General features: G+C 44.0%; 1 protein-coding gene across 1 annotated transcript; it reads left to right on the forward strand.

Moving 5' to 3' along the window:
• Positions 1–9,889: 9,889 nt before the first annotated feature.
• Positions 9,890–10,528, forward strand: LOC122655750 (splicing regulatory glutamine/lysine-rich protein 1-like). The gene has a single exon (XM_043850067.1). It carries the CDS (start codon positions 9,890–9,892, stop codon positions 10,526–10,528), a length of 639 nt encoding a protein of 212 aa, XP_043706002.1.
• The last annotated feature ends 2,492 nt before the right edge of the window (positions 10,529–13,020 follow it).

Below are 13,020 nucleotides of genomic sequence, written 5' to 3' on the forward strand. Positions count from 1 at the left end.
AGTTAATTGTTTACTTTTTAGTTCTGATTTTTACTTTTTTTGTTTTTATTGAGTTATTACGTTTTAATTTCTGTTTAATTAGCATGTTCAACTTGTGTTGTGTTTTATGCGTGGTCGGCGTTCTTTGCACCCCAACTTGACTTCCCTTGACCTAGAAATAGAGTGATCTGTGGATTTTATTATTGTTATTATTATTATTATGATCCGAGTTTTCATTGTTATTCCCATCAGAAAAACTGATGTTATCAGTCTGTTTCCTCTTCTTTAATAAACTTACTAGTACTTTAAAGTAACAGCCGATCACTGGTTTACTCAGTATTCTTTTTCTTATTAAAAGAATTTTATGCCATACGTTTGCCTATTATATTAGGTCTCAATAGCAGCTTTATGTGAAATTTTATTTTCCAATGCTCTCCATAAGCTCTGATGGATGATGGAACTGTTCAATTCTTTCTTTCTAATATTAATTATGTGTTGTAGTTTTCTTTATGTATGATTTGAGAGCAAGTTAAGAGCAAATTATTCTATATTTTTGCAATTGACAGGTTGGAACAGCTGTGTTCTAAAGGGTGCAGTTATTGCTTGTGAAAATTTCAGAGCTTGAAGCCAGGTAGATCATATTGTGAATTAAGTAACTGGGTTGAACCTTCTGTAGGACTTCGTGTTTGCTTGGCCAAATGGACCAAGAATCCGAATTATATTGTTGCTTTCCTTTTCCTTTGTTGTAGGATGATTAATCCAATTGATGAGGTAGCCGAGGTAAGGTTGAAATATATGCAGGTAAGTGCCTGAGTAAGGTTAGTTCTGAGCTCTTCTGAATTGAAAGGTACCACATGATTTTGTGATAGAAATACTGACTTTACCAGATAATAAAGAGAGAGAGAGTATATACGTTTTCCTATCTATTTTGTAGGGTTGTCAATTTGGATGTCTTGTATCCTTCTTTGAGATAGACGCATCTATCTTCTTGTTATATGATGTTATAAAATCAGAGTAGTCCTACTTATCTAATTAACATCCAGGATAATGATGTCTTGCTGTGTAATTTTGTAGAAGGGTGCTCCAAATGAACAGAAAATTGTTAAATTGTGTGAATATGCTGCCAAGAACCCCTCTGAATTCCGAAGGTACTCCCTTCTTTCTACCTAATTTAACCTTCTTTCGTTATTTGCGTAACAATGGCTTCTAGTTGGTGGTTATTTTGGTTTCCTTTTCTTTGCTGTAGATTGCCAGGTATCTCGAACAAAGGTGCTCAAAAGAGTTGGCTTCTTATAAATTGGTAATGCTCGACCACTGTTTGATTTGATGGCAATGACACTGGAGAAGCTTCCATCTATGGGTTCTATTGTGAAGGCAATTGTTGTGTCATTGTAGATTCTGGCGCATGTAATTTCTTTATCATCTGTGACCTTGCATTCACAATAGGTATGAATTTGATCACCTTTTTTATTTTCGTCTTAATTTGGTGTGCTTTATTTCGGCCGACTCACAATGAATTTCTCTTTGATAACAATATTTTTTTAAACTGAACTGGGTGCTGGACCATTTTGTTCTGGTGGTTTGCAGTCTTGGTCAATTAAGAAGGGATAGAATTTTGCTACATACAAGAGTCCTTAAGAAAAATATTTTATAAGCAAATTATCTCTTAGATCTACTAATATTTTGAGGAACCAAGTTGGTTGCATCTTTTGCAACCAATAAATTATTATATTCTATAACTCATCAAATTTTGGGGATTTTCTTCTGAAATATATGCTACAAGAAAGAATTTCTGCGTGTGTTGAGGGGCGGCATGGTTGCTCATATCTTGTGTCTAGGGCTGGCATTCCAAGACTTCACACTCTTGTTAGATTTTTGACATGTTTACTCATATTGATGCACATTTGACATAGTGTGGGTGTGTCTGCGGACTGTATTTAGTTCTAGGAGATCATTGAGTTTGATATGTGTCCATCTACTAACATTATCTGTGTCTAACGCACTCGAACACATGTAATGGTAGTTACATAGGATCAACAGTTTGGGTTATATTAAATTTAATTGGGTTCCTCAATCATGAATTTCTTTTGATTGAAGTATTTATACATTGTGCAGATTGTGCATGCCACACTGGATAACTGCGAGGCAGTTGTAAATCTTGTAGATGATGGTGAAAGGGGGAGCCAGATCACAATTGGGTTGATGAAGTAGTTAGATGTGAAGCAAGGGGTGGTGTGGATGTTGGCAGTGATCTCAGCCTGAGCTACCTTAGGCTAAGACGAGAAAAAAAAGATTGCACTCTATTGACTCGGTAATAATGAGCAACCATACATGTTTAACTCCAAAAATGAGGTCCTTCAGTATCATATTCTTGATTTATTATGCATTTTTCTGATGGAACTTTTTTCTTTCCATTCCTCCAAAGATAAAAAAAAATAATGTAGTCGACTGTCGTTAATACATTGGTTTACTTGCACAACAGAGAAGAGATTGAAAATAAAAAAATATGGGCTCAAATTTGTGTCCAGAAAATAGTAGAATTGGCCAAGGAGAGTACGACAATGCACCAGGTTTGAGATCCAATGTTCGCTTACTTTTATAATGGGAAGCATTGGGTTCCTCGGTAGGCGTTAGCTATGGTTGTTTTGTCTGATCTGTGCTACTCTGTGGACACTGCAGGTATTTTGGTGCCGTTTCTATTCTCTCTCTCGCTAAAGCTGCTTTTTCATTATACTTGATGTGAGATATTGATGTTTTTTTACCAGTTGGATGATGTAGCTAGAAGCTTAATTCTATTAATGTGGTAAGCTAGGGTGCTTCTAACAATATTTTAGGCTGGAGGTCCATGGGTAAGAGATTCCTTGACAATATGTAACATTTTAGAGAAACCAGGGGGGTAGATGGCTGCATCAAGTGTATCATTCTTGGGATTCCCAACTTCCACTAATGATTCGGTGGACTCCCTAGGCAAGGATGGATTTTTTATTATTTATAATTATTGTTATTATGATCCAAGTTTTCATCGTTATTCCTATCAGAAAAACTGTTGTTATCAGTCTGTTTCCTCTTTGTTAATAAACTCACTAGTACTTTAAAGCAACAACCGATCACTGGTTTACTCAGTATTTTTTTTCTTATTAAAAGAATTGTATGCCATATGTTTGCCTATTATATTAGGTCCCAATAGTAGCTCTATGTGAAATTTTATTTTCCAATGCTCTCTATAAGCTCTGAAGCATGATGGAACTTTTCAATTCTTTCTTTCTAATATTAATTTAGTGTTATAGTTCTCTTTATGTATGTCCATAAATAAAGATTGGTGAATGATTGGTGAAAGTTTGCTGCTCAAGGATGATACCCAATCTAACAATTATAGTTCTCTTTATAGTTCTCTTTATAATTCTGAGTAGAACTCTCAACGAAGAACGACGGCACGACCCCAACCATAGAAGATGATCGTGACCGCCCCCTTCCTTGCTTCATGAAATTATTTCTTTTGTTTGTGTGTTTGTTTGTTTTTCGTCTTTTTAGGTAGATGCTACTGATTGCTGCATGCACTGTTCTACCGTATATTGCTGATTTCTGGTACACTCCTTCCCTTATCCCTGTTTTTATTCTTTTGCATGCATTGAGGACACTGCATACTTTAAGTGTGGGGGGGTGTGTGAGACCGCTTGACATATTTTTATTTTTTGGCTTTTGGTAAGTGTTACATGTCTCTCTGTTAGTTTGATGCGAAACGTGGGAGAAAGAGACTTAGGAATCCTAATCTGAAGTAATGAAAACCCTGTTGAGAGGACAGTAGCTAGTATGTATCCTAAGGTGGGTTTTGACTCAGACAATAGGAGCCCCATCTTGTCGAAGGGACAGACCACTTGACTGTCTTGTGTTTCTTTGAGCTTTTTGTTAGGAGCTGAGACCAAGTTTAGTTTTGGCGTGACATGAAAAAAAATAAAATAAAATAAAATAAAAGTAAGAGTTGAATTCCTTGGAGCTAGACAGGGCACTCCGCCTCAGGAAGTGAGGTGAGTTGATCGACACTCCTTGGGGTGAAACCTCTAAAAAACAAAATAAAAGTAAGAGTTGAATTCCTTGGAGCTAGACAAGGCACTCCGCCTCAGGAAGCGAGGTGACTTGATCGACACTCCTTGGGGTGAAACCTCCGGAAAAAAAAAAAAGTAGGAGTTGAATTCCTTGGAGCTAGACAGGGCACTCCGCCTCAGGAAGCGAGGTGACTTGATCTACACTCCTTGGGGTAAAACCTCTGGAAAAAAAAAAAACAAGTAAGTGTTGAATTCCTTGGGGCTAGACAGGGTACTACGCCTCAGGAAGCGAGGTGACTTGATCGACACTCCTTGGGGTGAAACCTTTGATAAAGAGCTCTAGCATCACTATCCATGTGGATATATGTAGGAAACAAAGCTACCAAGTAGCTCGGGTGTCTTATGTAGTGACCCTGCATAGCATTTGAGGAACAGTAGTGGAGTCACAAATGGAGTTCATTGTTTTGAAAAAAAAAAGAGGAAAAAATGTCATTGCCTTGGTGCAATTGTATGGTAACAAATGCTCTGTAGCCTAAAGTCCTTGGTGCCCTCGACGTCATAAGTGGTCTTACCTTAAGTAAGGTGGTGTTTGGAAGATATGGGGAGATTCCCTAATTAGGATGTATACCTGTTGCTAGAATCAATATTGGGTACTATGAGCTTAAGTGTGGGGGTACCTTTGTCTTCTTGATCCTAAGTAGAACATCTTAGTTTCGGGTTTGGTGTGTGCTTTTTACCCATTGTCAAAATTTAAACTTGCAATAATGAATTTTGTGTGCATATTCCCTGCAAACACTCACGAGACAAAACTCGTCCACTAGGGGTAACCTAAGGGTTTAAAAGTTTGTTGCACATGCTAAGTGCAACCGTGGTTCCTACGAATGTGAATTAGGATTTTTGTTTTCTTTATTTTCATTTTGCTCGAGGACTTGCGAAATCTAAGTGTGGGGGTATTTGATGAGCAAATTTATGTGTGAAAGTATCCCATTTAATTCTGCATTTTTATCTGCTTAGGATGGAGCGATTCCGGTACTTTTCTGTATTTTCAGGGTACAACGGTATTTTCGGCATATGGGAAGAAGTTTCATTGAAGACCCAAGGGCATAACTGTAATTTCAGATAATTGGGAAATTTTCCAAAGATATCCGATATTGGGCTCATATCGTCCGGAATATTAATTGGAGCAACTTTAATTCTCAGATTGGGTCATCCGGTGCTAAGATGGCAAGATATGTTTAAAACGAAAATTTGGATCAAATTTGGTATTTAGATTAAATTCTCTTTCTTTCTCTCTTCTTCTCTCTTCCCACTACGGTTTCTAATCCTTCCTAAATCCCATCTCTTTTAAAAATCCCTCTCTTAAATTTTTGGGCCATTGCCGGCGAATCGAAGCATGGGTGCTAAGATTGATTGAGTTGTTTTGTGTTACTTTGTTTTAGCTTTATTTTCATAATTCCAGAATTTTTATTTTTAAGTACTTTGTTAGGTTAATTTGAGTATACCTAACGTTCTCTTTGTTTGTGCAGGAAGCCGAGTAGATCGAGCAGGACAAGCTGTCCGTTTGGTTTACTTCTAATTCCTAGACTTTATGTAATTAGGGTTATTTTATGTAAGTTTTTTTTTTATTCCAGCATTAGATTGGGTGTTTAGGTTTAGTTTTAATTCCCCAAGCCCTTTTAAGGTCATATGTGTAACCGTTCATCGGGGGCTGCACGTGGAATTGCGCAACAGCCAACACCAGGTAAGTATTTTCGTTAGTTTTAAATTAGTTAATTGTTTACTTTTTAGTTCTGATTTTTTATTTTTAATTTTTTTATTGAGTCATTGCGTTTTAATTTCTGTTTAATTAGCACGTTCAACTTGTGTTGTGTTTTATGCATGGTCGGCGTTCTTTGCACCCCAACCTGACTTCCCTTGACCTAGAAATAGAGCGATCTGTGGATTTTATTATTGTTATTATTATTATTATGATCTGAGTTTTCATTGTTATTCCTTTCAGAAAAACTGTTGTTATCAGTCTGTTTCCTCTTCTTTAATAAACTTACTAGTACTTTAAAGTAACAGCCGATCATTGGTTTACTCAGTATTCTTTTTCTTATTAAAAGAATTTTATGCCATACATTTGCCTATTATATTAGGTCTCAATGGCAGCTTTATGTGAAATTTTATTTTCCAATGCTCTCTATAAGCTCTGAAGCATGATGGAACTGTTCAATTCGTTCTTTCTAATATTAATTCGGTGTTGTAGTTCTCCTTATGTATGATTTGAGAGCAAGTTTAGTGCAAATTATTCTATATTTTCGCAATTGACAGGTTGAAAGAGCTGTATTCTAAAGGGAGCAGTTATTGCTTGTGAAAATTTCAGAGCTTGAAGCCAGGTAGATCATATTGTGAATTAAGTAACTGGGTTGAACCTTCTGTAGGACTTCTTGTTTGCTTGGCCAAATGGACCAAGAATCTGAATTATATTTTTAATTTCCTTTTCCTTTGATGTAGGATGATTAATCCAACTGATGAGGTAGGCGTGGCAAAGTTGAAATATCTGCAGGTAAGTGCCTGAGTAAGGTTCCTTCTGAGCTCTTCTGAATTGAAAGGTACCACATAATTTTGTGATAGAAACACTGACTTTACCAGATTATAGAGAGAGAGTATATGCGTTTTCCTATCTATTTTGTTGGGTTGTCAATTTGGATGTCTTGTATCCTTCTTTAAGATAGACGCATCTATCTTCTTGTTATATGATGTTATAAAATCAGAGTAGTCCTGCTTATCTATTTAACATCCAGGATAATGATGTCTTGCTGTGTAATTTTGTAGAAGGGTGCTCCAAATGAACAGAAAATTGTTAAATTGTGTGAATATGCTGCCAAGAACCCCTCCGAATTCCGAAGGTACTCCCTTCTTTCAACCTAATTTGACCTTCTTTCGTTATTTGCATTTCAATGGCTTCTAGTTGGAGGTTATTTTGGTTTCCTATTCTTTGCTGTAGATTGCCAAGTATCTTGAACAAAGGTGCTCAAAAGAGTTGGCTTCTTCTAAATTGGTAATGCTCAACCACTGTTTGATTTGATGGCAATGACACTGGAGAAGCTTCCATCTATGGGTTCTGTTGCGAAGGCAACTGTTGTGTCATTGTAGATTCTGGCGCATGTAATTTCTTTATCATCTGTGACCTTGCATTCACAACAGGTATGAATTTGATCACCTTTTTTATTTATTCTTAATTTGGTGTGCTTTATTTCGGCTGACTCAATGAATTTCTCTTTGATAACAATATTTTTTTAAACTGAGTTGGGTGCTGGACCATTTTGTTCTGGTGGTTTGCAGTCCTGGTCAATTTAGAAGGGATGGAATTTTGCTACATACAAGAGTCCTTATGAACAATATTTTATAAGCAAATTATCTATTAGATCTACTAATATTTTGAGGAACCAAGTTGGTTGCATCTTTTGCAACCAATAAATTATTATATTCTATAACTCTGATGAGTCATGGAATCACCAACCAACCAGAAAATGCCACGTGGATATGTTGAGGCCGAACCTGCGGGCCGAGCCGAGCCTTTTAGCGCCGAGTCGAACCGGTCACCCGGAAGAATAACATCACCTTAATCCCTGCTTGGCCAAGCACCAAGGCCGAGTAACTATTCCGCCGAGAACCGGGCCTAGCACCCAGTGCACGGCGCTACACTAAATACAGAATAAAGAAGGCAATCTCTCCAGTGTGGCCGGGTTCCATGGCCGAGCATCAGGACAGCTGAGCCCTACATGACCGGGGCCAATTCCCATGCCACATGTGCCTAGGCCGAGGCCGAGCACTAACACCACGGCCACCCGAGGCCATGCCCTCCCTAGAGACAGCAATAACGGCTCACCGGGGGTCACAGAGCCACGTCACCACAGTCCGAGAATCGCGGGATAAGGATCGAGCCATATTCCCACGCGATACTAAATCACACTTCCACGAGGACTCTTACCTCTTTAGGAGTCCAGCTCTTATCATAACTCTCCACTTTGCCTCGTTGGAAGAGCCCTACCAATTGAGAACTCTTCCCAAACAAGGACTCCTTCCACAGCCTCATCTCAGCCTATAAATACCCAGGTATGGAGCTCAAACGCTCATCTCACTTTTACTACGCAGTTATGCTGTTGCATTGGAGACCTGACTTGAGCGTCGGAGAGTCCTAGGCCGGAGCCACACCGGCTCTCTTGCGCTTACCCGGTTTTTGCAGGCTCATCCACGGGCGAACCGGGTGCAGGAGGTTTTCACACGCAATAGATTTGGCGACGTCTGTGGGAACGACTTCAGCTAGCTATCGTCGTTTCTACCAATTAACAGAGCGAAGGCAATGGTTGTGCAGACAAGATCGGGACAACACGGCTCTGCCTCTCATGGGGATGAGCCGCAGCCCGATGGGCAGGTGAGGCGCTCTCCGCCGCCCCCTGAAAAGTCGCGGCAAGGTGCAGCCAAAAGTCCCCCACGAGGGGGTGTAACTCAGCGTAGTGCGGGCGTTACCGCCAATCAGATCCCACCGCCGGAGGGAGAAAATGGTGGAAGTGTGTTGGAAACAGCGGCAGTGGATCGGACTCAAGCCGAGCCGAACGGGCTGAACTTGCCACTGCTACCGTCCTTACCGGAGAGTTTGGATCACGAGGCTCGGGCGAACAATCGTTAAGTTATGGATCTTCAGCTACAAGTGCTTCGCACTAATGAGATGTTGCGAACTCTCATGGGACAGATGGCCTAGGGTGGGTTGCTGGACCAGCCGCCGGCAGCACCCCCTTGGCCTCAGCACTCTTTGAAGAGAATTTGTAGCTGAATGGGGGCCGGCATTGGGCCGAGCCGAGCCGGGCAACATCGTCTCATCCACCCCGACAGAGAACTCCTCCCCCGCACCCCAATAGAAGCGCTCAGCGGGATGAGCTGGAGCATCTTCAGAGCCCAAGAGCGGGGCGAGAGATTGAACCAGCGGCGTCGACCGCGAAAAGATCGGTATTTTTCGGCCGGCTCAGGGAGGACGGACAGCCGAGGGGAAGCCGAGAACAAGGGGAACAGCTCCGTGGGAGACAGGACGCGAGGAATGGAGAACGATCTCGCCATAGCCCCCGGCGTCGAAGCCTGCCTCTCCAAGAAGAGCAGCAGAGAAGCCCCCGCGGGTCCAACTTCCAAGTAGAAAGAAGAGCAAGGAGTGAGGCTAACCGAGCCGAGCACAATGGCCGACCTCGGCCGGATGAGCAGGATAACTTGCACCGATCGGACGAGCCGAACGGCCGAGCACCTGGAATCGAAGTAGAAAGAAGGCTGCGAGAGTTGGCCGAGCAGGTTGAGGGACTGAAGAAGCAGGCGACCCCGGACCCCTACTCCCTGGTCGGGCGGCACCCTTATCCTCCCGAAATCATGACTGCACCCCTACCAGCCTGGTTCAAATCGCCTCCCTTCGACCGGTATGACGGCACCACTGACCCGACAGACCACATCAACTACTTCAATGTGATGATGACCATGTACGGAGGATCTGAAGTTGTATCTTGCCGAGCTTTCCCGTTATCCCTTAAGGGCGCGGCGACCTCATGGTTCTAGTGACCCGCTTCCAGAGTAGCATGAAGCACAAGAAGACGACCGTCAACCTCCTTAGCGTGAAGCAAAGGCCCGACGAGTCAATTGGAGCTTTCGTTTCCCGATTTAAGAAAGAATCCTTAGACATCAAGGATTTGGACGAGGCCACGGTGCACAAGGCGATGAGCAACGGACTCACAGATATGGACCTCATCAAGGACTCGGCCAAGAAGCCAACTAAAAACATGGCCGAGCTCTTGGAAAGGTGCAACGAGTTCGCAAACATGGCAGAGGTGCTCTAAGCGCAGAAGATGAGCGCAAGCAAGACGGAGAAGAAGAGGTCAGCAACCGATGACCGGAAAGACGAGAAGAGGACCAGGACTGACCGCCGAGCAGAGAGGTCAGACCGAGCTCGGAGTCCCGAATACACCCCCTTGAATACGTCGCGGAAGGAGATCTTGATGCAAATTCAAGATGATGGACACATCTGCCGACCTCGGCCGATGCAAGCCAAATCATCCCGGAACCCCAACAAATACTGTTTATTCCACAAAGACACTGGACATGACACGGAAGACTGTTATCAGCTGAAAAGAGAAATTGAAGAGTTGATCAAGGCAGGGCACTTGAAGCGGTACATCAAGGGGAGCCGGGAAGAGCGTGGAAGTCGACGGTCCGAAGACCGCGACCAGAAGAAAGCCGAGCCAAGGTCCGAGAGTCAAATGGCCGAGCGTGATGAGGAGAAGGCCGAGCCGAAAAGAAAGATGACAGATCCGGGCCGAGTAATGACAAAGGAGCTCCCATATACACTATCCTTGGAGGGCCCGACCAAGAATCCACCTGGAAGGCTAAGGCAAATACGCGGTTCGTTGGGGTCGCGGAGATGCAGAGCAAGAGGCCGAAGTCCGAGGCGACTATCTCCTTCTCCGAGGCTGACCTCGAAGGTATAAGTTTACCTCACGATGACGCTTTAGTGGTGCAGGTAGAGATTGCGAGGAGACCCGTTCATTGGGTGTTGGTCGATACGGGGGCGTCCGTAGATCTCATGTCACTTGACGCATATTGACAGTTCGACTTCGGTGATAACGCACTTAAGCTGGAAGGAACCTCCGTCCATGGATTCTCAGGGGCCGCCGCCACCACCAAGGGCTCGATCGACCTACTGGTCACGTTCGAACAAGCTCCATGCCAAACGACGGTCCAAGTCAAATTCGTGGTGGTACGGTCGGTGGTGGCTTTCAACGCCATACTCGGCCGCCCATTACTGACCGCCCTCCAGGCCATCATCTCGCTGGTGCATTTGTAGATGAAGTTCCCCACGGAAAATGGCATCGGAGAAATCCGTGGTGATCAAAAGAGGCTCGAGAATGCTACGCCGCCTTTATCAAGCAAATTAAGGAGAATGTCTGAGGAATGGCGATGTGTGCTGAGCACCTCCTTAAGGATCAGCGGGATGAGCTCACCGAAAGGCGCCGAAGGCCCTTTGAAGACCTCATCCCATTCTCCCTCAGCGATGAAGATCCAATGAAGATAGTGCAGCTCGGACCGTCGCTGAGCGAGGAACAAAGAAATCTGCTCGAAAACTTCTTGAAGGCGAATGCCGACGTCTTTGCTTGGTCGGCTGCCAACATGTCCGGTATACCGAGGCACCTAGCCTAGCACAGACTCCATGTGGATCCGAGCCAAAAGCCGATTCAGCAGAAGAGAAGAAACTATGCCCTTGATCGACAAGCCGCGATCAAGGAAGAGGTGGAGAAGCTTCGCCGATCAGGGTTCATCCGAGAAGAGAAATTCCCGACGTGGTTGGCGAATGTCATCATGGTTCCCAAACCAAACGGGAAGTGGAGAATGTGTGTCGATTATACCAACCTCAACAAGGCGTGCCAGAAGGATGAGTACCCACTGCCTCGGATCGACCTCTCAATAGACGCCACGGTTGGGCATGAGATGCTGAGCTTTATGGACGCATATTCCGGCTACAATCAAATCCTAATGCGCGAAGAAGATGAGTCCTACACAGCATTCCGAACCGACCAAGAGAATTTTTGCTACAAAGTCATGCCGTTCGGATTGAAAAACGCCGGGGCGACGTACCAGCGATTGGTGAACCATATATTCCGCGAGCAAATCGGCAGAAATATGGAAGTCTACGTCGACGACATGCTGGTGAAGAGCTTGAAGGCCGAGCATCACTTAGCCAACCTAGAAGAGGCCTTCGGCGTGTTGAGGAAGAACCAAATGAAGCTGGACCCCGCCAAATGCACCTTCGGCGTAACTTCGGGAAAATTCCTCGGCTTTATGGTCTCCATTCGGGGCATCGAGGCCAACTCGACGAAGATCAAGGCCATCCAAGAGATGAGCCCTCTAAGGACGATCTGACAGGTACAAAGACTGACCGAAAGAGTTGCGGCGTTGGCACGGTTCATGTCGAGATCAGGCGACAAATGTCTCCCATTCTTCAAAACTTCGAAGAACATTCGAAGCCCAAAGGATTTCAAATGGACCGACGAGTACCAGCCTAAAGAAGAACTCCAAATTTACCTCGCCCGGAGTCGCGGTCAGCGCGGTACTGATCAGGGAGGAGGGCCGAGCACAAAAGCCCATATACTACATCAGCCATGTTCTCATTGATGCCGAGACAAGATACTCCAAGTTTGAGAAGGTAGCGTTTGCCCTTGTCACGGTCGCAAGGAAGTTGAGGCCATATTTTCAGGCTCATCCAATCATGGTATTAACCGATCAACCCCTCAAGAAGATACTACACAAACCGGATGTGTCGGGTCCGTTGATCGCGTGGGCAGTGGAGCTGAGTGAATACGATGTAAGCTACCACCCTAGGACGGCGATAAAAGGACAAACGTTGGCGGATTTTATCGCGGAATGTACTATACCCGACCCCGAGTTGCGGGATGTCGAATCAACGGGAGACACCAAAGCTGAGCTCGAGGCCGAACAATCATGGGTTATGAACGTTGACGGCTCGAGCAATTCCGGCGGGTATGGAGCTGGGCTGATCTTAGTCAGCCCCGAGGGTTTTCGCATACAATATGCCTTGAGATTTAGGTTTCTAGCCTCCAACAACGAAGCTGAGTATGAAGCCCTCCTAGCCGGACTCCGAGTCAGCAAAGCCATAGGGGTCGACCGACTGAAAGTACGGAGCGACTCGCAACTTGTGGTCAACCAAGTCAACGGTGAGTACGAGGCCAAGAATGAAAGAACTATAGCACACCTGAGCCGAGCCCGAGCATTGATCTCCGAGCTCGAGCACTTTGAGATGGTCTGAGTACCGAGGCAAGAGAATGCAGTAGCTGACTCACTCTCACGGCTAGCCGAAGCCAACCTCCCAAATCTGAGCCGATCAGTCTACGTTGAGATACTAGAAAAGCCATCCTTGCAAGAAGAAAGTGTGAAGCACATTGAAGAAGACGGGCCGACCTGGATG

The sequence above is a fragment of the Telopea speciosissima genome, chromosome 1 (genome assembly GCF_018873765.1).
Source record: "Telopea speciosissima isolate NSW1024214 ecotype Mountain lineage chromosome 1, Tspe_v1, whole genome shotgun sequence".
NCBI classification, from domain to species: Eukaryota; Viridiplantae; Streptophyta; class Magnoliopsida; order Proteales; family Proteaceae; genus Telopea; species Telopea speciosissima.